At 38.5% G+C, this 26,909-nt stretch overlaps 1 protein-coding gene across 1 annotated transcript; it reads right to left on the bottom strand.

The window, feature by feature from the left end:
• Positions 1-2,632: 2,632 nt before the first annotated feature.
• On the bottom strand, positions 2,633-25,206 carry LOC147335629 (Fc receptor-like protein 5). The gene is made up of 16 exons (XM_086286097.1): positions 25,170-25,206; positions 24,895-24,927; positions 14,329-14,592; positions 9,568-9,822; positions 9,193-9,468; positions 8,745-9,044; positions 7,492-7,749; positions 5,367-5,486; positions 5,194-5,209; positions 5,023-5,114; positions 4,582-4,632; positions 4,401-4,463; positions 4,220-4,279; positions 2,884-2,946; positions 2,741-2,803; positions 2,633-2,640 (listed from the first exon to the last, which is right to left on the bottom strand). Exons 1-16 carry the CDS (start codon positions 25,204-25,206, stop codon positions 2,633-2,635), a joined length of 1,959 nt encoding a protein of 652 aa, XP_086142223.1.
• Positions 25,207-26,909: the final 1,703 nt, after the last annotated feature.

Raw genomic sequence — 26,909 nt, 5'->3', positions numbered from 1 at the left:
AGCAGCAGTGTGCAGTATTTCCTTAAACAAGTAAAAAAATCAAAGTATAAATCTGTAAGTTTGGTCAGCAGCTGTGGTTCCAGAGGAGATCTTTGGAGTTAGACCAGGATCTCTGAGTGTAGGGTTTCACTACAGTTAAATACAGTATCTCCATAAATTCACAAAGCTACACAGTAAATGGTGGGAAATAACACCAACAACTATATAGTGTATTATGAAGTACTACAAAACAACAACAAAGTAAAACTCCTGTACTGTGGTGCTTCATTGGCTACTTTAAATAAAGGGATATCAAGTGTTACTCTGACAGTGTCCTCAGCATCTGTAGCCCACTACACCCCAGATGGTTCAGTGATGCCAGTAAACTGAGGACTCATCATCTCCGTCCACAAACATAAGTGTACAGTCTTCTGGGTTGTAACACTGCTCACATGCTAAACTGCTCCAAAGTCTTTTTTATAATTCTTCTTTCATTTGGAAACATTTTGACTCGTCTCGACTTATAACATCGACTTATTGATCACAGTCCTGTCAAAGCAGATCATCAGCAGATTCATTATTAAGCTGTTGAATGATCAGCTCATAAAAGTTATGTTCATGTTTTCAGTGTTTTCTCCATCCAAGCTCATCCCAAAGTCCAGACATGCAGGTGATTAGAAAAGACATCTGATCTGAATGTGCTGCTGACTCTTTGAATATTGTGATTTCCTGATGACCAGGAGAAACATGTCTGGAAAACATGCAGAATGTTTGGAATGAAGTAGACTGTGGAAATGTGCAGTGAATGAAGGTTATAGTAGGAGACACCTGGTCCTGGTCAGATGAACCACTTTAACTGGCTCCTTTCTTTTTAGCCCACAATCATCATTTTGATCTGTGTTTTATTCTCATTATTTTAATGGGCTCAGTTAACAAAGGGCCAGTATAGCAGTAAAAAAGCACAATGGCTGTAAACAATAAAGATCACAGATTAAATTAAGACATCAGCCTAAAGAGCAACATAACAATGAGGTCACATAAAAGAAGCAATTATGAAACTTTGACTGTAAACTACAGATCTGCTAAAATAATAAATCAGCCAACTAGACTTGATAATTACATTATAACAAGATGTTGAAATGGATGTTACTTATACAGCAATTTAACCTGAAAAGAGGACGTTACTCTCAAGTGGTGAGGGATTATTTACAGGTAACATTTAGTGGACAAAAAAGGTGTGTGGATAAACTTCACACATGCATTCCTGGGATTACTGTTCCAGAGTAATGCAATAAGAAACCAGCAGGTGGCAGCAGTGTGCTGGTTGGCACTGTCTCCTCACAGCAAGAAGGTCCTGACTGGGTTTTCCCCGGGTCTGCGTGGCCCCTCTCTGGGAACTCCAGCTGCCTCCCACAGCCCAAGGACCTGGATGTTAGATTAACTGGTAATTCTAAAGGTGTGAATGTGAGCCTGAATGCTTGTGTGTCTCTGTCTGATAGTCATATGGCACAACTGTGACTTGTCCAGGTGTACACTGCTTCTGGATTGAGGAGTAATATTTTAAAAACAAACAGACAAAGAAAGCAGAGCTGCACCTCACTGTTTGTATTGATGATATTTTTGGACCCAGCTGTGTTTTGTTCTTCTAGAAAGCCAGATGTGGGACGAGCACAAATGTAAAGGCAGCCAGTGATGCCTCAACATCTTTAAAACTCAAGCCTGCATCATCAACTCACAGAGCTCTGGACACAAATGTCTACTGGGACCTAACCAACTTGTTTTGATGACCAGGCCTTTATTCTTTCTTCAATAATAAGAAATAGTAATAATGTGTACCTACATGAGTACTTCTAAATGGAGAGCACCGCGTCTTATTGAAAAAATAAAAGGTAACATCACAATATAGCTTCAATAAAAACTTTAAAACAGCCAATCATGAAGAGTTCTGTGGTCCACTTCCAAACCAGAAAATCTAATCAAGCACAAACAATCTTAAATCTTTACTCTGATGAAAATATAAGAGAAAGTGAAGTCAAGGTTAAATTTATTCATATATGTTTAAAACAACAGAGCTGATCGCAGAGCTCTCCATTTAAAATATATAACCTTAAAAAAAGTAAAATGTTAAATCCAGAAAAAGTGAGAACAGCAAACAATATTAAAATAAAATTAAATAAAAAATAAAATTCACAGCATCTGACAGTATCTGACATCAAATGAATCAAGCTCAGCTTTTTCATGTTTTTATAACAAATAATTCATTTTTGCATGATGCAGATCTTTAAACTCAGACAGTAAACGTATTTGTTGGTGTTCATACCAGCACTAATGTGACTCTGCTGACTTTAAGTTGTTGCTTTCAGGTATTAAAAATCACAGACTTCAAAACTTTTTTCTCACTTGCTATTGGAACAGGATACATTCAAAATTTTATATTAAAGCTTAAAAATGAATAAAAAATATCAGCTGAATATAAAGAGCATGGATCTGAAACAGGACACACCTCTGTGTGCTTTATGCTAAAAGAATCTATATCATATTATTATTCAATATCATCTTCATAAACACTAAAAACTGAGTGTGTCTGATATTTGGGCAGCAGAGGAGCAACAGTGGATTCATAAAATGCTCCTTTTTGCTGCTGCAGCTCTCCTCACTGACCTGTAAGACAAACACACAAAGAACACAAATGTCCAAGTTTCAGGATGTTCACCATTTAATAACTTGAAGAATAACTCATCCTGCACAGAAGCATAATTACCAGGAAAGCTTCCTAATGTGACTTCAGAATAAACTGCTGCATCAGCTGCAGGACTTGATTTTCCTGTGAGTGGAAAGAAGATTTTAAGACCAGATAAACATGTTGAACAACATTCACTGGAGGTGATGGCAGACTTTGTTTACCTGCTTTCTTCTTGGCTTTTTCTTTTTTGGGGCGTTTGACCTCAGCATACATCAGACTGTCCTCTAAGAGAGAAGTCAGAGCTCAGGATACATTTGATCAGCAGATATATGACACAGAGCTGTTGGACGTAGAGGTGGATTTAAACTGCAGATTTGTCAGCTGCAGCCATTAACAGCATTAATGCTACGCTCCCCTTAATGATTCTCGCTCGTTGTAGTTTCACTAGATTATTACTTTAGAAAAGAACAGACTACTTTAAGTGCTAAGAGTAACAAGAACCATTGACGAGATGTAATACGTCACAGGTTTCTTTTACTGTTACAAAAAAGTTAACAATTTAGAATTTTGAACACAGGATATTTTATTTAAGCAAATTAGCAGAAGCAAAGCAAAACCTTAATCAACTAGTAATAATCACTTGATTCAGTCACCTGAATTTTATCCAAATATAACTAATCACAAGTACAAAGTCTTCCAACTCTTTTGTGAGACAAAAAAATGATAATTTCACTTCATAAGTCCACAGTGATTGGACAACTGAAACTTTTGACTGTGACTCCACAGTGCTTTCTTCAGATGTTGCTGATGTTACTCATCTTTAGCAAACTACAAAAAGAACCTCGAACCTTCCCAAACAGCATCATTTATACTCATGTGCCCGTCTGCATCACTCCCTTCTTTCATCCCTTACTCATATTTTATATGCCCTACATCTATTCCACATACACACAAGTTTCCATGCTATTGGCACATCCAATACTTTCCTGTATCAAACAACCAGCTTAAACAGTTCTCTGCTGTGCCTCCAGTGATCGAGCACACTCAGATTATGTGTTTTATTTGATGGTGTTTGGTTTTGTGATCAGTGGTCTAGTTCAGAAGCTCTGGATGCTGTGATTCAGTAAATCCAGCTGAAAGGGGACTTTTTTTGCCTCCCAGATTAAAGACTTTGATCAAAGGCCTTAGATTAGAGATTAACCTCTGATCTGAGGAAGAGACTGAACTCAAACTGTGGAAGAAGTTTGTTTTGAGTTTTCTTCGTTCTTTGCAAACATTCTGACCTGCTGTGTTTCTGAATCACTCAATAAATCTGTTCAACTTCTACAGCGTGTCTGTAGAACACAACACAACAACACAGTATCATGTTAAACAAATACACCTGATTTAATGACTAACCCACCAAAACCCTAAATGACTGCAGATTAACTCTGCTGATGTGTAGCAGCTAAGCTTGGTAAGTGAATAACTAAACTCCATGTTGACCTATAATTAGCTGCAACAAAATGAAATGACACATTTCAGTACAAACACTGAATGAGACTGTTGTGACTGTACCTGCAGCTCCCGTCTTCACCTCAGAGTAAACAGCACTCTGCTCTGGTTTATGATGCTTCCCTGTGAAGATGATCAGAATATTTATCATGAGAAAATAATTAACTGTTAGATTTTTTAAAATATTTATTTATTTTATTTTGCATTACATTTACATTTAATTGCACATGTTTTATGTACTTACTCTTCTTTTCAACGTTTTTAAGTTCAATAAGAGCGTATGTGACATCTTGATGTTCATCTGATCCTGAAATGTTCATATTTTAGTTACAGGATTGTAAACATTTCACATGGAATTAGTTTCATTAAATCAAAAACAAGTTTCATCTGTAACTGCTCTGTGCTTTTCTGCAAATATACTGCACCATTTCTGTTGTCTTCCACTTGGCTAACAGATTCATAGAGGTTATTAGTACCTAAAAAAAGATGAACCAGGGTCACATTAATCATTTTAATAAAAACATAAAGGAGAGTTTAAATAATTCTGTTTATGTCAAAACCAAGACCATGAGATATTTTCGGACCATGAACCCATAATGTTGTTACTGTTTGTGCTGTTCTGATATGAAACAATAACATTATGGATTTTTTCAGTCGAGTTAAAGACACAATCAGGTTTGTAAAATTATTTTTATTTCTCATTTTATGTGTCAGTTTACTGTTTGGATGTTTGTCCAACTGGATTTTGACAAATATTCTCTTAAAAGCCGCTGAGCACAAAGTTAATCTAAAAACTGTTACTGTTAATGAAGACAGATATAAAAGTCAATATTAATAATGATAATAAAGATGGATTAAATACTGACCAGGATGAACAGAGTTGTACTCATGAGTTTCATTCTGGTTGACTCCATGATTTGTGGAGGAGCCCGGACTGTGACTCTCAGACTGGATCGACCTAAAACATGAAATAAACACAATAAACTCAAAAGTAACTGATGTTTGTTTAAAATAATAATAAAAAGTATTTTACCAACCTGGTGAAGCAGGAATCTGTGAAAGAGACAAATGTTATTACACATGTTTGTCATGTATAAATTGTTCCACTGATATTTAGTGTCATGAGATCAGAATACATATATGTGTGAATAATTAAAGTGTATGTAGTAAATAAACTCTCTAATACAGCATGAAAAGAAGAGGCTCTTACACTTGGACTGTCTGCAGTGACACAACAAGAGCAGGAGAATAATAATGAGAGAGACTCCACAAACCAGTCCAACCATCAACCACACAGGAGATGAAGAGCTGTCAGCTCCTGACACAGTTACTGCAACAACAAACAATAATTAATTATTAATAAAGTGTAAAAGAAGAACTCTGAGAGCACAAATCTCTGCTAAGGCAGCTCACTCTGTTGACAGTATTTGCTTTTAAGGAAACAATATTGTATTTTCTGTGTATTTATTTTGTTTTATTTGTACTGTGAGAAGTTTGTAGTTCAGTGAAAATAAGTCCAAAGGCAGATTTTTTCAACATGACAACAAGGGCAGATGTGAAATGTAAAAGTGAGGTCAGAGGTCAAACAAATGATATTTTAAATCTTTATACAGTATTTTCTATATGTTGACAAGACACAACACCTTTGTAAGAATCATAGTTTCTGTGTTATAAGGATTTTTTTTAGTCATAAAGTTGACCTTGAAGACCTCGGTGGCTGTAAGCCAAATGTTAATGGATAGTTAACATGACTGCAGCTCGTCAGTGAGGTAACCAGGCAGGTCTGCTGGGATCCTTTCTAGGAAAATAAGGTTTGTATGCTAACAGATTTTCCCCTTGTTTCAGTTTCTTCCTGCTTCAAGATTCGTTTTCATGCCATCATTCACCTCCAGTCAGACGCCTGCCACCTTGGATCATTACCCCCCTATTCACCACCACCGCTGCCCCCTCGGAGCCTCTTCCTCACTTGCCTGCCTGCCCATCGTTCAGCAGTTTCCACAGACCTCTGCTTTTTTCTTTACCCCCAGCTAGTCTGGACTCCAAGTAAGGCATAGTTGCAGCCACTTTATGAACACTCTCTGTCTTGTCACATTCCCTCAGATTTCCTGCCCTAACTGCTCTCTCCTCTCCCACAGATCTGCCGCCCTCACGCTGTTATGTCCGCTCCTCTGGCCTGTCTCTCTCACCTCAGTTAAGATGTTTTTGTAGGACTCACTCCTTAAGTTTAAGTTCATTTATGTTTTGTTCCTGTTGACCAAGTTGAAGCTCACAATCTGTTGTGTTAAATGAATTATCCTGTTTGATAAAGAAACTTTCACTCATTACTTCCTCTGCTGTTTTCACCTGAGTCCTGAATCACAACGATATTAAACCTGACAATATAGAGATATTACATAATAGTTTTATAAAGTTCTGACTAAATAGACCCAGATGGATTTAAACATTAAAAGAGATAATATCATGTTATTTCTCAAGCATGAAATCCATTAAAATCCATCACGTGTTGATCCTGCTCACCTTTAACTGACATCCAGCTCTGTGCTGACTCTCTTCCTGAGTACTGACACTTGTAGAAACCTTCATCAGACTTTGACACTGCAGAGATCTTCAGCTCCCCTCGGGGATCATTTTGAATAAGTTTGTCATTGTGATAGAAAAACACATTGGAAAGTATTTTTTGTGTTCTCAAACTGCAGCTCAGACTAACAGAAGCTCCCTCAGTCACAGGATGAACAGGACTCACCAGGATAGGAACATCATCATAATAATAATAATCTGTGAAAACAAAAAAACAAACATATTGTTTCAGTCAGACCAGCTGGTGCAAAACTTTTAGAAAAAGCTGTGAGTCGTGTCTCATGATCTACATGCAGACCTGGTTTTCTGAGTGATTATGAGGACTGGAAATATAGTTGGGATGTTCCCTGCAGGAGTCAAATTATTGATGGTGACATTATTGAATGGTTGAAGGTGAAATTGTAAATGTTTGTATGTTTGTGTTATTTTGCATGACGTGTTTCCCAAATTTCTCTCTATTGAGATATTAAAGGTTCATCTAATCTGACGACAGAGATGTTGAGCTTTGTTGAGTTTTATTCTGACAGAGAAAAAAAAATACTGTTGGCAAATTATGACAAACTGGATTATGAACGGATGAAGAGAAATTAGACCAACATCCAAGAATATTTTGATGCTTTGTTGCCTGAAATTGTCTGAAATTCTCATTTTTGTTTGTGTTGCCACATAGAATTACTTCACATACAGCAAAGCTGAGACAAATGTTCATGTGACGTCTAAATCATTCAGATCCAAGAAGTAAATGTATAATAACATACTCTGTACAGTGATGTTGACTGCACTGCTGAACTCTCCTGATCCAGACTCACACCAGTACACTCCAGTATCTGACTTTGATGTGTAGATGTTACATGTGGATCCAGTCATTCTCCTACAGTCAGAGAGTCGGCCGTCCTCAGAGAACTTCCTCACTCTCCACTCAGTGAAGTTTCCCTCACAGGTCAGTGAGACAGAGTCAGAGGTGAAGTGTTGCACTCTGTCAGGACTCACTGTGAGAGACGCTGCTGAATGAACATCTGGAAACAACATGCAGTGAAGAGACAAAGCTCACAGATGTTAGGATTCAAAATATCACAGTGAAAATATTTGTTTGAAGCTTTTGTTTTGAAAATCAAATTTAATAGTTCAAAATGATAAAGTGTTTGTTTGGTGAGACAACACTGAGTCTGACAACAAGCCCTGAATCACACAGACAGTCAAATCAATGGAAAACAAAGGAGCCGAATACTGACATGTTTAAGATGATCTAACCCACATGCTTTATCTGCTGGCAGCTCATGTAGAGCTTGGTACACGTCATGTGACATCATGAGCTTTGAGTCATCACTCTCAGCATCATCCACCTGATACAGATCACTCTGAACACACTTCAGTCATTTGCTGTAATGTTTCTGTCATAATTCTGTGATATTGTCTGTTTCACAGATTCCTTCTACAGTGAGATATTTTGCAGCAGCAGGACCAAAACTAAAAACCTTTGAAGTATATTTTAAATGAACAATAACAGCAGCTGTTATTTGTGACGTCTTCTTCTAGCATCCATCTGTAGTCAGTGTTTCTCTTGTATTTGTCAGAGCTGTTAACCTGCCTGCTGACATCTTTGTTTCTTTATTAACTATATTTGACTTTTTTATCTGAACACCTACCTGAGCACTAAACAAAGAGTCTTAACTGTGTAAATCCTGTCTGTGCACCAAGTAAAAATAATCAGTACAAACAGTAACATGAGTTTAAATATCAAAACATTTAAAATCTCATAGATGTCTTTTGTTTTTCATGTTATCACATTAAATAAAAACTGAAAAATAAGAAAAGGAAACGAAGAAATTCAGTTTGGTTTGATCACAGAGAGAAAGGAAAACATTCAGTTCAGTTCTTCTTTTGGGAAGTTTTAATGTACACAGACATCAATGGTTGTCATGGAGATGAGATTTTAATGGTCTAAATGTTGTTGAATAAAAATGATGAGCTAACATGAACTTATTGAAAGGACAGAGAGAAACAAACTGACCTGCAGACCAGACAAACTTTGGTTGACTGTGATCAGTGTGATACTCTGGGTCTCCTCTTCCAGCTCTGCACACATATCCTGCTGTGTGTGTCTGTCCATGAATGATGTAGGAGTCCTGTGCAGTCCCACTGCCATCAGGTAGCAGCTCATAACTGGAGGATTCCTCTGATAGATCAGGAACAGCTTTATACCAGTAGAAGCTCCATCCTGCAGACGGATGTTCAACCTCACAGTTCAGAGTTACTGAGGCTCCAGGACTCAGCCATGATGGAGACACAGTGAGGACAGGATGGGGTTCATCTGTTCAACAAAGATTTTCTCTCAGTGAACATGTAGTACAGTCTCTGAACAGTGAGCTCAGTTTATACAAAGAATAATAATCTCAGTCTATATGAACAGAAACACATTTTACAAAGTGTTCAAACAGCTTAAAGCAAATATGACTTACTGTCAGAAACTGTCAGTGTGACTGAATCACTCCACTCTGTTGTTTCATGCTGTGAACTTTTCATTCTGCCCTTACAGCGATAGTTTCCACTGTTGTATGATGAAGCAGATCTAAACCTGTATTCATTTTGATTTGGAGGTTTTATGATGCTGTTTGTTTTCCACTCATAATCCCACTCAGTGTCTCCTCCATGGATCTCACATCTGACAGTGATCGTCTCTCCTCCGTATATCTCAGACCAGTTTGGATGCAGAGTCACAACAGACCTGTTTGAGACTGTTAATGTTCAAGAAAGTACAATAAAAACACATGAAAGACAAAAGGTTCAGTTACCATCAGATGTAGTGCTTTGTAGGAAGTTACATTTACACTCACCAGTTGTGTCAATCCAAACTGACTCACTGTCCTCTGTGTAGTAAACTTGTTCTCCTCTTCCTCCTCTGCAGCTGTAGAGTCCTCCCTCTGAGACACTGATTTGTCCATTTGTCACAGGTTGATAAGATTTCCAATCTCTGTACCAGTAGTATTTCCATCCAGATGATGATGATGGGCTCACAGAGCAGGTCAGGGTCACACTGCCCCCTACTGGAACAGCTGTCCTATCAGCTCTCAGTTCAGCCTTTGGTTTGGCTGCAGTTCAGTTTAGAACAAGAACATAAAAGTAAAAATGACTGAATCAGAACAATTTAAAGATGGAAATATGTAAATGATCAAATATCACAAAACCATAGTTGAGATAAAACAAACTGTGCCACACAAAATATTCTGTATTTCTGTTTTGATCAAAACAGTGAATTTGTTTTATTTACTTTTGTGTATTTTAATTTATTACGTACATGCACATTTCAAATAATTAATTTGAAGCATGACTGAGTTTATTGATCAATAATGAGGAAGCAACCCAGGTCAATATGATCTGATTGTATTTTGAACATGTGAGAATTGCTCCTAAACGAGTGTGAGCAGTTATCGTTTCATTGGTGTTGTTCTTTACTTTTGTTTTTGGTGTATTGGAATTTGGTGAGTAACAGTTAGTTTTCTTTGGTGTCAGTTAGCACGTTATGTCCTTGCGTTCTTTACTAAATCTGATGTTGAAGCCTCTGATAGCTAAGATGAGACCTAGTAAGGTTGTTTTATATTCTTTTGCTGTGGAAGCTGACATTTCCTGTCGCACAGATGTGTTTAGACCACACTAATACGCACAGTCAACTCTACCGCTGACATTACAGGGAGGGAGCAGTTTGGATGTGATTTCCAGCTGAGCTGTTAGGAATGCTGGAATAAGACTCCAGTGTTTGTGTTGCAAAACAGATCAGGTTTATCAGCCGAGAGCAGATCTCAGAACTGAAATCTGAGACTGTTGAATCTTGACGGTGATCCACGCCTAGGAGATCTGAACTTCCACTGAAATCATCTGTTCCTGCTGGATCAACTCATATTCCAGAGATCAGGAAACTGACTCACACTTCTGAACTGTGATACGACTCCACCAGTCCACTGAGTCGACTCATATTGATCAAAGTTTGAAGAGCAGCTGAAAGAAAGCTGCCCTGTAGGAGCTAACACAGGTTAACTTGTAGTTCACACAGGTAAGAGTTCAAACTAACCTGAACTAGACAGAAAGAGAGATTTTTACATATTGTTGTTTAATTTTATTTAAATATTTTATTCTGGTTTTCAGATGCATAAATTAATGTAAACTGGAAACTGATTGTATATTTCCGTGTCTTCTGTTTCCAACCTACAAGTTCAAAGTTCACCCTGGTCCTGGTATGTATTATTGGTTATTGGTTGTCATTTTATTTTAATTTTGTTTTATCTTTAGTGAAGTATTGTTTTCCCATGTACCATGAATGCACCGCTGCACTGCTCATGTTAACTTTCTTTCACTGCAGCTCTCTGCATGCTGTAGGTAAATTTCTCTGTATATTGCACTGTGTTTAAAGGGTAAAAGAACCCCATGAAACGTAGTTTTGAGCACTGATTTTGCTTTGCAGATGCACAAAACTGCTGTGGTGGGGTGGCTGTAGCTCAGGAGGGTTGGTGGTTCGATCCCTGGCTCCCCTAGTTTGCATGCCAAATATCCTTGGGCAAGATACTTATGGCGTATGAATGCGTATGATTGATAGTTAGAAAGCACTTAAAGTATAGATAGTAGTGCCTGTGTGAATGGGTGTGTTGTATAGAGCGCTTTGAGTACTCCAGGAGAGTAGAAAGAACCAGTCCATTTACCATGTGGAACTTGCAATCCTGTAACGTGTTGAGCTACAGAGTTCATGTATTGTGTGAGCAATACATTAACTCCGGTGAGTCTCTGATTGTGCAAATTAAATTTGATTCACAGTCCGGTTTCTAATTTATAAAATTTATAAAACAGCTTCTATGTGATTGTAGAAGCTGTTAACGATGTCTTCGATGTGTTAGCCCTGTGAAAAGTGTGCTAGTGTACCCACATGTGCTACCTTTGCAGGTGCAAGTGTTGCATTTTGAGAAGAATTTGATTTTGAGGAAAGAAAAGCTAAATTTGAGTGAACAAAATGAATTGCTGTGTGCAAAAATGTATTTCAGTGTTTGTTGTTATCCACACACACACACCAATAGCAGCCCCTTTTGCTCTGTTTTTGCATTTGCGTTTGCTCGCAATGTGTTGCTTGCGCTTCTCATTTCTGCCCAGCGCGTTCAGCTCTTTCTGTTAGTGGTGGGCGGATCGATCCAAATATCGATAGTATCGATCCCAAGTCGGCATCGGATCGATACTAGCCTGGTGAGATCGATTCTTTACTTTGAGTTCTGCTTGTTTGCTATGCTGTGCTTTCGATAAAAACGAAACAACCAGGTCACTGGACTCACCGCTCCTGTGACAGCGGAGAGCACTTTGCTCCCTCTTCCCCCACTCTTATGTTTCGGTGTTGCACTGACACGTCATGTGACTTAGACACTTTGGGGGTTGTTAAGTTGTTTACATATTAATTATATTTTCCTGTTTTTGTTGTTGAGAATTTTAATTGTAATTTTTGTATTAGTTTATCAACAGTATTTGTTTTAATTTGTTTACTGGTTTGCGTGCACTTAAAAAAAAAAAAGAAAAAAGATCGCCACCACGGCAGACCCGATGACATTTTCATGCTTTGCAGCATCATTTATTCTTACAATAATCACACAGTTGCTGTAACAGTACATTCAACGGCTGCAGCTCTCCCGCTGGCAGCCGGACACATCATAGGGTTGCCAACCGTCCCTTAAAAAACGGAATCATCCCGTATTTAGAAACAAAAGTACACGTCCCGTATTGAGCTAATAAGGGACGCACTTTGTCCCGTAATACAGTGAGAATCAAAAGTAGTCTATAAATGTTTATGGAATTAACGCTTTGTTTGAAAACATAATTCCCAGCCCCTCTCCTGATTTGTGACCAATGAGCTGACAGCACACTTATGACAATTCGAGTATGACAATTCAGATTACCGCTCATCTCATTGGTCGAGGAAAGGTCGCTTACGGAGAAAATACCGGAAGACAACAGATGACCACAACAAGAAGCATGGCCAACAGGGGAACAAACGCCGACACTGCGGTGCAAGTCTCGGACGACAGTACACCTAAAGCTGGGCAGACACTGTGCGATTTTTTCAGTCACGATATTCAGCTCCTGCTCAAACTGCACAATTGACTCGCAGGGGTTAGAAGTTGGTAGGTCACGATGCAGGTCTCACACTATACCACCCGATGCTCTGATGCGACCTGAGAGCTCACACTGTGCCTCCATAACATGAAGGTTATAACAGAAAATCTGTCGCGCTCTCTCTCTCTCCGTCTTACACTCACACAGACACGCACACCACCACCATCAACTTTGCTAAATTGCTAAAGAAAAACATTGATCAGGCAGCTGTGATTAAGCAGCAGTGTAAATCCAACTATTTTCACAGTTGTTGTGGTCGTGATAATTTTGTGATGCCACATCGAAAAGGCTCGGATGAGCTTTCCAAAGTTCTACAAGTTGTGCCTCCATCGCTTGTGTCCAGATCACACGCTGCACAGCCGTGCTGCGCCGTCTTTTTCACCGACGTTTACGTGTTTGCGCGTGAGCAGTGTGAGCGGCTCACGAGCGATTGATGATCGGGAGCTGCTCGAGGTGTTAATCGCTTCTCGTTACCCCACGTATACTACACGACGCACGATGAAGGCCAAAATCGGGCCGATCACCAAATCAGTCGCACGACTCATAAATCGTCTCAAAATGGGCCAAAAATCGTACAGTGTAAGCCCAGCATTAGAGCAGCAATGTTTGTTTGCCCAGAGAAAGAAAAAAAGGCTGCAAAAGCACAGGGAGGACTGGGAAAAGGAAAACACTGGGAAAATGCACGATAACACCTATAAAGCGCACTGCACTGTGTGCAGTGAATATAAGCGCTATGTGGCCAGAAGTGTGATAATATAACTTATTTTGTGTAATAAACAACTGCAAGGATAGATGATTACAACAAATAGATCACTAATACATAAAAGTAATGCATAGATTAATAATGATGATGAGTTAAGATGCGTAATCATGGGAACAAGCGGGTTTACAAACAGGAGCAGCTGATTAGCTTTAGAAAAGCTGAAATAATACCTCAACTGAAGCCAATTGTACTAAATGCACTATATGTGCACTGTTACAAGAATGATTCTGTTCTATTGTTTTCTATTAATTTATATAATTTTAAGTTAAGCAGGACAGAGTTCTTTTAAAGAAAGATTTACTTATATTCTCAAAAGTTAAGCATGACAGGCTTCTGTTTAAGAAAGAGACCTGTTTTACTGTGTTAATGTTGTCATTGTGAGCTAAAAATAAATAGCTAAATGATCATTTGTTTCCCATATGGTCATATCACAAAGAATATGCATCTGCTTAAATCAAATTCAAGTCAAATGGTTAAAAAAATAATTTCACACACAAAAAAAAAGAGCTACAAAATTCACCACACTGTGAAGGGTGAACTGGGTTGCCCGGCCCTGGCCACGAGGTGTCCCTTATTTATTTTTCAGGGAGTTGGCAACCCTAACACATCACCACCACCTAGGGTTGCCAACTCCCTGAAAAATAAATAAGTGTGGTGAACATTAAAATGTCCTGTCATGTGATCAACTTACATGATACAGTCAGTCTGATGATATCACTCCACTCTGTTAACAAATAGTCCCTTCTGCCCCGGCAGCTGTATCCTCCACTGTCAGACTCAGTAACTGTGATTGTGTAGGCACTGGATGTTGGAGGTGTGTTTAACTTGGCAGGAGTCCATTCATACGTCCACTGAGCTCCTTCACCTCCCTGAATCTCACATCTGACAGTGACTGTCTCACCGCTGTATATCTGAGTCCAGGATGGCTGCAGGGTCACAGTGGGCTTAGTGGGAACTGTTCACATAAGAATGATCCAGTTAGAAGAGAAACATAAAAACTCTGCTGTTTATAACATAAGAGTAGAGTCATTACAAAACAGCTGATTCACAGAGAAACAAGTTAAACATAACAAAAAGTCACAACATAAAAGTTTCAAACTGTAACACAATATTTTCAGTAAAATGTAAAAGGTAAAGTCTTTACTTTGCACAGTTTTTGTTCAGATTCCAAAAAGTTACAGATTATTTTTCATGAGTTTACAGCAGATTAAGAAGACTGGAAGAAATCATCATTTGAGAAACATTTTCTAAAAGTTGTGATGAGGTCATCATGTGAAACTGGTGCAGTTGCTGATTTGGGACACACTTGTCACACTTGTAGTTATTGTATAACAAACAGGTTCTTGTGGCTCTGACTGATTTTCCATGAACTGAACCACTGATCCACTAATGCATCTGTTCTACACTGGAGGTTCTTTTAGCTGTCGTATCATTAAAGATATTATGACACTCATGAACACCTTTATTTTTCATTAATTAAAATAAATAAATAAACAAATGCCATTAACAACAATTACAGGAAAGAATCTAAGTGGAACCTGTAATGTAGCAGAACAGTCTCTAATAAAATGTCACGGCCAGGGGATCAGCAGGCCGCTGACTAGTAGTGTTCTCTCTCTCGCTCTCTCGCCAGGGCGGAACTCATGGTGGGTTCACGCCCTCGGCCCACGCCCCCTCTGAAGAGGAAACACCTGGGCCTCATCAGCGCAGCCACACAGGTTTATTTTTACAAAGCTGAAAAAAAAGGAAAAGACTCGCAATAAACACAGCTGAGCCAGGAAGCTAAAAGCATCAGGCTCTCCAAGGCCAAAATAACAAACAAAAACTCTCCCCCTTCCTAGAAACAAAACACAGGGTAAAACTTCCCTGATCAAGAAAAGGAAGATGCAATGCCAGACCTCCCTGGCTGTCCACAAAACAGGAGAAAACTGGGTTAAACAAAAGTGGGTTAAACCACTGCCTGCTTCCACTCTGCTGAAAACTGGTGAAAAATCCACATGTGCAACAACTGAGCTGAATAAACTGGGATCATTACATTTGTGTTTCATTTTTTTTAATGAAATTTACTGAATATGTCTTTCAACTCCACATGCTTCTGTCACAGTCCTGGGTCTGTGAACCAGTGTTTTGATTTTGTATTACAGTGGTCTCTCCCTCGCTACAATGCAATTCACCTTTCGCGGCCTCGAGTCATTTGGTACCGGGCAGCGAGAGTTGAGGCTGGAGTGTGAAATTTATGGTTTTCAGAGTTTTTATTGTTAGCTCGGTTTCCCTGGATCTTTTCCTGGCTGTTATGAGTAAACTATGAGCTTTGCCGGTGTCGCCCGAGAATACCCCGAGATTGCCACAACAGCACTAAAAACCCTGTTGCCATTTCCGACATCATAACTGTGTGAAGCGGAGTTTTCTGCAGTTACAGCTTCCAAAACAAAATTGCGGCGCAGACTGAGCAAAAGCAACACACTTCAGGTGTCACTGTCCCCCATTATGCCCAGGTGGGACCGGCTCGTTGCAGAGAAACAAGCACAGGGCTCTCACTGATTCAGCGTTATGGTGATTTATATATTTTCATGTACTTTATTTTTTATCTTTTTGTAGTTTTGTCTCTTATTTTGAAAGAAATATTTACGTGTTACCATAGCGATCAGCGAGCATCAGGGAGAGAGGAGGAGGATCTTACTCTCAATGTAAAAGAAAGACTGCGATAAAGGACCGCTGCTGTCCAGTGCAGAATGCGTTCAGCTTGTCAAATTTACATAAATCTTTGATCGCTAGCAGTGTGACTCTGAAGTGCTGCACTGTATGTTTGTAAGTTTTCTCCCCAACAAACACAACACTGGCGACAAAACGTGTTGCACCGTCAAAGGCAACCGTGGGTGCCTTTGGTTTCATTCTTTAATTTTGGACTTATTTTTCTAGAAGGTTTGAACTTTGAGAGTTTAAACAAGAGAGAAAACTGTGAAAATGTTCGTGCCTGTCTGAGAAAAGTGAATAAAGTGTGTAGTGAGGGGTTTAACAGCCTTAAAACATCTATAATAATTGTAAAAAATAAAGTTGGCTACTTCGCAGATTTCACCTATCGTGGATTACTTTTAGAATTTAACTCCTGACATAAACGAGGGGACACTGTATTTTCTTGTTCCCCAGTCAGTCGTGTCCAGGGTTGGGTATCGTCACTGATTTCTAGAAGTCGATTCGATTTGAATGTGGGAAATTTTGCCTCAGACAGTCAGAAATATTATAATTCTGATCACTTATCAGTACATATCCATATTTTTATATCTATAAAAGTTGAGACTTTATCAAAGGTGTGAGCATCACAGCAGATGCCTGCTCTCATTTACTGTTTTAGCTGGTTGGTGGCTGTTGAAATCTTGTAGTTTAACCTGAGATTCTGGCGTTTCGGGCAAAATACATTTATATTTAGAAAATCGATTCAGGATTTTATTGAATAAATATCACGTTATTCAAGCTAGAATCGATTTTAATCGGAAAATAGATCATCAAAACCCACCCTAGTCGTGTCTTTTGTCTCTCTGGTCTCTGTGCTCCGTGTTCCCTATGTTCAGTGTCTCGTCCGTGTCTGTGTTATACTTGCTGTTTTACTTTGACGGTCTCTTGTCCTTTGTCACTGTTTCTAGTTTTGCTTCACCCTGGTCTCGACTGTTCTCCCCTCATGTGTCTCATTCCCTCGTTTCACTCAGTGTATTTCAGACCCGTGTTTCTCTCTGTCAGTGTCACGTCGTCCCCTCACCATGCTGCGTGTTTCCGTGCTCCCTGAGATCAGTGTCACTAGTTTACAGGTTTCCCAGTGTTTTTGTTTTTAGTTCCCAGTTTTTTGTTTCATTTTGTTTTTGCAAGTTTTTTTCTTTTCGTGAAAATTATACCGCTGCAATAAAGCAGCCTTTTAAGTTCATTGCTCTGATGATTGTTTTGCGTTTGTGTCCTACATCCTCCCTGCCACACAGCCGTATCATAACAGTTTCACTGTGAGTGATTGCTGTGGATTTTATGTAAAACTTTATGTTGCATCTTCAAAAAATAGAAATAAAATAACTGAGACTAACAATGAAGTATCGTTGACACTGGTTTACTGAACCTTCTTTTCAGTGCATGTACAGAACATGAGTATCCATTTTCTACTGCCTCCTACAGGACACACTCTTCTTCCACTTCCTTACAACATTAATGTAACACAGAACCACTACTGGCTCTCCTGGCATTACCATTGTAACGACACACTCATTCTTTTTCTTTCAGATGAATAACAGGAACTTAGGATGTAGGTATCTATGAATAATAACTATTATGCATACTCATATATTTATATAACCAACTAATTTCTTGCGATACCACACTTTAAAACTTGTTTTAGGCTGCTTTTGATACTAAAATGAGAAGAAAGCCTGCAGTTTTATTGAAAGACATGATATTTTCTTGTTTTTGCATCAAACGTTGTGCAATATAATTTTTTTTGTTTTTTAAAAAGGTGAAATATGCCCAACTTATATGACACAGTCAGTGTGATGATGTCACTCCACTGTGTTAAGAAATACCCCAGAAACCCACAGTACAGATGAAATTATTTTGTTTTGTTTTTGAAATTAAAATGTGTGAAACGTGTCCAACTTACCTGTTACTGTCAATGTGGTGATGTCACTCCACTCTGTCCAGGAAAAGCTTCTTCTGCCCCGACAGCTGTATCCTCCACTGTCAGACTCAGCAGCTCTGCTGATTCTGTATTCACTGGATGTATGACCTGTGTTTACTTGGCCTCGTCTCCATTCATACGTCCACTGAGCTCCTTCACCTCCCTGAATCTCACATCTGACAGTGACTGTCTCACCTCTGTATATCACACCGCTGTATATCACACCGCTGTATATCACACCGCTGTATATCTGAGTCCAGGATGGCTGCAGGGTCACAGTGGGCTTAGGAGGAGCTGTTCAAATAAACAGATATCATTAGCAGACTGATAATTTGACTCGAAAATCAACAATAAAATGTTTTGTTTTTATTAAATAAATTAAACCAGGTAATTTACTGATCTTTATATTTGACTGTTTACTTATTTCTACATATTTGCATTTATTTATACATTTATGAACATGTAACCTATGAGCTGTAAGTTAGCTGTTGTTTGCAAACAATGCTGTTAAACCTCCAATATATCCAAATAATCACACAAAATTAAAAACAAAACCTGTTGTGTTGTCGCAATACAAAGAATTTTGTTGTGTTTTTGGATGAAACATTGTGCAGTATAAATTAAAATGTGTGAAACGTGTCCAACTTACATAATACTCTGAATGCGATGATGTCACTCCACTCTGTCCAGGAAAAGCTTCTTCTGCCCCGGCAGCTGTATTCTCCACTGTCAGACTCAGTAGCTCTGATGATTGTGTATTCACTGGATGTTTCAGGTATGTTAACCTGGCCTTGTCTCCATTCATACGTCCACTGAGCTCCTTCACCTCCCTGAATCTCACATTTGACAGTGACTGTCTCACCTCTGTATATCTGAGTCCAGGGTGGCTGCAGGGTCACAGTGGGCTTACTGGGAACTGTTCACATAATAATGATCCAGTTAGAAGAGAAACATGAAAACTCTGCTCTTTATAACGTAAGAGTAGAGTGACTGCAAAGCAAATGATTCACAGACAGTTTGAAGTCTGAAAATCAAAACAAAGTCACAATAAAACAATTTATAGCTTTCACACTGTAACACAACATTTTAATATAAAATGTATTAGAATTTACTTTGTAAAGTTTTATTTATACTCCAAAACTCACAGATTTTTCTGCTTTACATTTACTTTGAGGTTAAAATCAGCGTGAAGCTGGGAGCCAGTATGAAAAATGGGAGTGCTGGGATCCTATGTGATGTGTTTGAGCTCAAAGCCTGGCAGCTTAAATCTGTTTGGTCTGCAGTCATTCAGCTGATTGTTTGCTTAGACTGTCGCAGTAATCTAGGCAGGGGCACCGTAAGAGGAAGAAAAGTGATAAAAATTATTAACCTATCACCACAAAATAATGTTTGCTTCACACTGTACTTTTAAATGTTTATGTTTCACAGTGTTAGTTTTGTTTTTTTCAACAAAGAAGAGGTTAGAGCAGCACCTCTGCAGGACAAAGAGACTGTAGGATGGGTCTGTTAGAAGTAAGGTCTGTTTTTCAAAAAAGAAAAGCGAGACAGGTGGAAATTAAACTCAGAGGAAGTCTGCATGAAAAGCTTTCCTACTATTAGTCAACTTACTTCACTTCTAACAGAAAACAATGTGTTTGTGTGTTTTTTGGTCAACATGCAGTTAGTTGGTGCAGTCAGACCCTTTGTACATATATATGCTAAATCACTTATCTGCTGACCTGCTGGCAAGACAAACAGATCAAACCTCTGGCTCAGGCTTAGCTGTCCCACTGCCTCTGCACCCACACTCCTGAAATTGAACCAGCCCACTGATATCTGAAGGAGGAGCTGAGTCTTTTATGTCAAATGTGTCCAGTTGAGGGAGGCCCCTTGGGAATTGTATTTTTTTTCTGCACACTATTTATTTGGTAATCAAAGAGTAATTTGAAGGGCAAACTGTGCCAAAAGTTCAGGCAAAACAATCACAAAGGCCCAGTCTTAGTCTTAGCCTGTGTTTTAGTCTGCTTCCAGGAACAAATAGAAGCAACTTATCAGCTGACCTTAGAGTTCTGTTTGGAGTTTGTTTATTTAAAAGATCAGAGAGCTACGAGGGAGTGAATCCATTCAGAGACTTAAAAACAAACGATTAAATAATCATTATAGCCTGGCTGCTACCAAAGTAAAGCATATTACACAAGAATGGATGAAATAAATGCAGGAATTACTTTCTTAAAGTGAGCAGATGACATAACGAACGTCATTTTTGCAAATGCCCGAACCCTTTTACAACACAATTTATTTATTTCTCAAATGAGAAACTGTCATCAAAGATCACCTGCAGATTTTTTTCAAAGAGAGTTCTGAACTTTTTCAGAGGAACAAGGTTACACTTAAGAGCAAAACGAGGGTCTGAAGGTTCAAATAATACAATCTTTTTGATCGTTTACATTCAAAAAAATGAATTGCCAACCATGATTTTATGTCATCACAGCAGTCTAGCAAAACTTTTAAATAGACTGTAAAACTCATGTCATCTGTGGTTTTAGGAGTTTGATGGGCAGCAAACATTAAAATCCCCAAGAGTTAGAATGCTGTCAAATCTTTATATGATTCCAAAGAAAAGGGTGGAAATAAAATCCTTGTTTAACTTGAGGGGATGATAAACAAGCACAGGAGGAGACAGATCCACCATAAATAATTATAGTTCAGAGCTGCCATAAATATCAGCAGTGAGGTGTTGGCATATAAAAGGGTTCAAATAGATGCAAGACCTCTGCTGTGACCAGGTTCCTGCAGGAAGCTGCCTGTGACTGTTGCAGGTGGTGAGAGCTTTCAGTCAGCTGAAAGAATTAAAACCTTTTTGAGTTCCACCAGGTCTCAGCACAGAGACATATTTTAATTTGTTTTACTTTGTTTAAAAATGTATATCCAAAGAATTACTTATGTTATAATTGCCACTATTTAATAGCATAATTACAAACAGTAATTTAAGAAGTAAGAAATGTCTTCTACACTATTTTATAGATAAGAAATTCAACATTAAAAATATAAAAATATTATAACATATAACAATATAACAAAATCTTTTTCATACTTCAGATGTTTAACTTTGAGTCTTTACTGTTAATTTTTATCAAAGCCATTTTTGCTACTTTTGATAATAAACAACAAATAAACAAAAAAGCCTTTGGTGTGTTACAATATAAATTAAAAAAAACATAGTGTGAGTGAAATATCTCCAACTTACGTTTTACATTCAGTGTGATGACATCACTCCACTCTGTCCAGGAGGAGCCTCTTGTGCCCCGACAGCTGTATCCTCCACCATCAGACTCACTAACACTGCTGATTGTGTATTCATTGGATGTTGGAGATGTGTTTAACTGGGCTGGACTCCATTCATACGTCCACTGAGCTCCTTCACCTCCCTGAATCTCACATCTGACAGTGACTGTCTCACCGCTGTATATCTGAGGCCAAGATGGCTGCAGTGTCACAGTGGGCTTAGGCAGAGCTGTTCAAACAAAAATATATCATTAGCACACTGATAATTGGACTTGAAAATCAAAAAGTTCTTTCTTTTAAATAAATAAATAAAATCAGGTAATTAACGGATCTTTATATTCAACAGTTTACTTATTTCGACATCTTTACATTTCCATATTTATACATTTATGAACATATAATCAATGAGTCATCAGTTAGCTGTTGTTTCCTAACAATGTTGTTAAACCTCCAGTGATGGATTCAAAGCTGGAGGCTGCTCTGCTCTCATAAACTGTTCATAAAATGTGAAATACAAAGTTTTTATGTGGCACCAAAGTCAAAACTGGCAAAGAAAAACTAAGAGTAAAGGTTCAGTAACCAGGAAAGGAGCACAAACTGTTTTTTAAATCACTCTAAAAAGACAAAACAGCACCATGAACTCCTCTGTGTCTGTAAGTGATCTGAAGACTGAACAAAGGTGAAACAATGTACTGAGCCTAATAATTAATAATTTGACAGATTTAGTGGTTTAAGTGCTGGTGATTACTGAATATTGACTTCCATTACAATTTGGAGAAGACCTTTTTCAACTCTCAAAATTTTTTAAACTCATCAGTTTCCTGAATAATGACTGAATCGCTTTTAGTTGTGACTAAATTCGTGTTTCTTCTCCTTCCTCTGCAGGTGTAGATGCCTCCATCAGAGACAGAGATTGCACTCTTAGAGCTAAAAGAGATGATCTCATTTTCAGATGAGGTTTTTCTGAACAGAGTAATTCACCTCACAGGTCAGTGTCACACTGCCCCCTGCTGGTGTGGTTGTGCTGTCTGCTGTCAGAGTGGCCTTGACTTTAAGTTCTGTAACTTAGACAAATATGAGGCTATTATTGTGGTCCTTTTAGTGGAAGAAGGAGAAACCCACCACATCTGCCACACAGATGTTCCAGCTGCAGTTTTATTTCCTACTGCAACTGAGACTCAAATACAAGGTGAAGAGCAGGTGAGCCTGGCTGAGTAATACGCCACCTGGTGGTTTGTTCTGAGTGTGACAGAAAGCCTGAGCCTGTGAGCCTGAGCTCAGGGTTAATGAACCCTCGATTAGAGAAAACCTTCTACACTCATCTGTGGATCTGTCACAGCAGCAGTGCAGCAAAGGTCACAAGTAATAAAACAGACAACAAAGAGAGCAGGTGAGCTGAAACTTGACCACACGTCTGTATTTTAAGTGCTTTATGCAAAACTTTAAGACTTTCCAGCTGATAATATCTGTGCACACAGATGTTTTGACATATTTACAAACCTGATCACACACACAGAGATAATAAAATGCACACAAGGGTTAATATATATACACGTGACTTTGCTACAGTAAAATCTCCAAACTAAGCTACTATCATAGAAACACCAAATTAGAGAAAAAGTATTTTGTGTCCATTCTTCCAGTAGAGTCCACACACTTGTAAATATGTGTCTCTGTAACAATGAGTGGAGTGCAGAGGTGTGAACTCAAATGCAGGAAGCAAAATAACTTAAATAAAACTGAACTTTAATACCTAAATAGTCTAAAAATGGAAACATACAAAGAATCAAAATGTAAAACTAGAAATAAATAAACTGTCAATAGAAACAACTAAGAGATGAACACACATGAGTGTTCACAGATGCTCTGACAAAGACTGACAAGACACAGCAGGACAATTTAAACAGGACTGGGAATGAGAAACAGTTAAAAACAAACAGGAAAATCATAAAAGAGGAAGAAAAATAACACAAAGGATGAAAGAAAACAAACCTTTAAATTAAAGAGGAAATAATTTTTAAAAAAACTAAACAAAGATGGGGAAGAAGCACTCAGACTAAAATGATGAAACACCATGACAGTCATAAATGAATAAATCTATATCGATGGCACTTTGTCCAGTTTGTTTTACTTGTTACTCTTCTGTATGTGAAGTCTTTAACAACTTTTAGAGGTTTTTTTCAAGAGGACACTGAGGCAGACAGCACACCATGACACTATAAATAACTGAGAGTAAAAATTCATAATAAGACTGATTAAAGTCTTCAGGCAGAACTTTAACTGACTGATCTGTGGTTGAGTCTGTTTTCAGATTAGAGTTACCTGCATTTACCCTAAACTCATCACGCTGTGCTGTAATAAATTAGATTGATCCTCCAGTTCATCAGCATCTTGTGAATCCTAACTGTGATCTGTGAGGATGGACAGATAAATACTCATGAAAAGGAAATCAGTCAGTTTCAAGGCAACAAACTCTAGTAAATATAAAGTTTGTGTATCAGCTGAGTGAAACATCTGCTCACATGGTTGCACTCTTGATACGATCATTTTAATATTTTAACCAATAAATGCAGTGCAGTGTGAGCTGTATCATATTCAATATTTTGTCCCTCAGGTTATTCCTGAAATATAGTTTGTTTCAACTTTGTTATATGACGGGTCACATTTATTCATCCCGTAAGTAAATGATTCTACAGTATTGCTCAGCAAATATACTTCTTCCTGGTCCGCTCATGTCAAAGTCCGCCATCTAGTGGTTAAATGGAGGAAGTGCCGAGTAATAATGGCTAGAGCTCCGTGTCTGTGATAGTTCTGCATCTGCTGCTCTTGAGATGGGATAAAGTGTAAGTTTGGGCAGATGATGGATTGCTTCTACATATTAGTGCTCTGTCCTTCTTGTGGGTCTGTGAAGTTTGTTACATTACTACTGTAAGCTAACTGTTAGTGCTTTGTTTTGCCTGTTAGCATAAAACATGTCAGCATGTGGTATTTGTATTTACGTCACTTGACAGGCTTTGTCCATTTATTGTTAATGTTATGATCTTGCATTGGTCATGTGACATTTGTGCATCTACACTGAGATTAAATGTACCTGCTCTGTTTTGTTGTTACAGTTTTACAGACTGAAAGTGGTACAAATGGTACATCAGTAAAAGCTCTGAAGAACGCCACAGTCTCCACATGGAGCGCTTACTGAAGCCATTTATGTTTAACTGCACAGGCTGAATAGAAGCATTGAGCCTGTGCAGAAGATAACATGTAAACACAGGGAGGATATTATTGAGCACATTATAGGAGATAACAGCTACATATATGAACAGGAAGAAAAAGATCATTTCTTACCTTCAGCATTTCCACAGATGACAGTACTGAGCACTAAAATAATGAATAAAACCTCATCAGACATTATACAATCAAACTGTTGTAACACAGTGTGCAACTATAAGTGATGCAAAAAGCAGCAGTGTATCAAACATTTAAACACTTAAAGAATCACAAGTCTGCTTTGTTCCAGCTCTCAGGTAAACAGGTTAAAGCAGTGACTCACTGTAATTCTCACAGATCAGAAACATTTTCATTAATCGCTGCCGTTCAAACAATGTCAGACGTGTACTTACAGAAAAAGCCCATCATGCAGAGCAAAGAGTGCCCCATCGTCACATCCAGCCTGCTGCACTCTGATCCTCAGATAATCAAACAGTTTTAGTTTGCAGATAAAGAGAAGTTGTGTTTAATATAGATACAACAAGAGTTTTTCTACAGGCTCTTATTCTGATTGGTCTCTCTGTGCTTCCTGCCGTTACACACAAAACTCAAACAGCTCCTGTAGCTTTGACCGCAGCAGTTGGTTGACATGTTTATATTTCCTGTCCACTGCAAACATAGAAGCTTGTTTCTTTTGTTGTGTTGTTTCCTTTTTCTATAATATAAAATGTTGTTGTGTTGCTTCATGTAAGTATGTTTTGCCCGTTTGGGGTATTTTTTGGGTGCAATATCCACTAATATTTGTCTCCTGGCAGGTTTCTGCAGACTGGGAGTCACTGAGAGTGAATATACCAAAACAGCTTTTCTACTTTGGTGCCTGTATTTTCACTAAAGCCTTTTTAAATCATTTTTCTCCTTTTAATTGTTTAACTGCAGAATTAAAATTAAATTCTTACTTTAGGCTGCATTAAAATGTTTTTATTTTATTTGACTCTTAGCTGAAACATCATCATGCAGTCATATAGTGAAAAGGCTCCTTTGACCTCAGACCTGTGAAAGTTTTCACCTTGTGGTTAAATTCTGGTTTTAAGTTTGGTGGAGACCCAAACACAGGAAATGACTCAGTGTGTGGCTGAAGTGAGACTAAAGACTTTTATGTTTCACCAACTAAAGTAACAATTAAATTCATAGATAAATTCAAAGTTATTGTTGGCGACTTTCAAGCCTTTGAGTCGCCGAGCAGCTGAATAGGGGAATAATGTTGACGCGCCCGCTGTTTAAAACGTTAGTCAAAGTTCCAAGTTAAAACTCCTTTATTTGTTATCAAATCCTTAAAATCCGTAGAAAAACAGTGATCAAAAACATTCCAAGCTTGAGCGGTCAGCAAAAGTCGACTTCCCCCATCACCCACTCATTCACAAAATTTCCCTCGGGCCGTGAACAGGTGATATAGCAATCACTATTACAGACACCACGTGACCCAAAGCTACGCCTATCCATAACAGTTATATTTATTATCTGTTGTCATTTCAAAGTACAGCAGGAACTCATTTATTCTGCAGACTGTTCTTTGTCTTGCTTTGACATGTATGTGCAGATGCACACTGACCTCAGCCTCTGACTACATGTAAACACAATAAAATAAAACAAACTGATGATGTGAAACAATGATTGAAACACTGTAATAATGATGTTTGTGTTGAACACCACATGTTACCAACCAAGATCATGTGATTGTGTTCAGAGTCAGTTCAAAAAGCAGACCCACATGCTAAATGGTTCTTATACAGCACTTATTTTACTCTTCTGAGCGCTTCACACAACTTGTAAATGGCCTGTATTTATATAGCGCTTTTCTAGTCCCTAAGGACCCCAAAGCGCTTTACATATCCAGTCATCCACCCATTCACACACTGGTGATGGCAAGCTACATTGTAGCCACAGCCACCCTGGGGCGCACTGACAGAGCTGCCGGACACTGGCGCCACCGGGCCCTCTGACCACCACCAGTAGGCAACGGGTGAAGTGTCTTGCCCAAGGACACAACGATCGAGACTGTCCGAGCCGAGGAACAAACCAGCAACCTTCCGATTACAAGGCGAACTCCCAACTTGTGCATTCACCCATTCACACTAGCACATTTTTCTTAGTGC

This window comes from Aulonocara sp. 'chitande type north' Nkhata Bay, linkage group LG3 (assembly GCF_057382095.1).
Source record: "Aulonocara sp. 'chitande type north' Nkhata Bay isolate Kocher_YH1m ecotype deep benthic linkage group LG3, A_spYH_male_GT1.1, whole genome shotgun sequence".
Lineage (NCBI taxonomy): Eukaryota > Metazoa > Chordata > Actinopteri > Cichliformes > Cichlidae > Aulonocara > Aulonocara sp. 'chitande type north' Nkhata Bay.
This window is presented reverse-complemented; position numbering and strand designations above follow the sequence as displayed.

What these genes read in the sequence shown, in the direction of transcription:
- LOC147335629 (XM_086286097.1), bottom strand. Translation starts at nt 25,206, where the DNA reads ATGGGGCACTCTTTGCTCTGCATGATGGGCTTTTTCT. An exon ending in CATCAGACTGACTGTATCAT is followed by an intron (nt 9,823 to 14,328) that starts GTAAGTTGATCA and finishes ACTGAACTGCAG; the next exon opens with CCAAACCAAAGGCTGAACTG. An exon ending in AGTGGAAGACAACAGAAATG is followed by an intron (nt 4,464 to 4,581) that starts GTGCAGTATATT and finishes TGAACATTTCAG; the next exon opens with GATCAGATGAACATCAAGAT.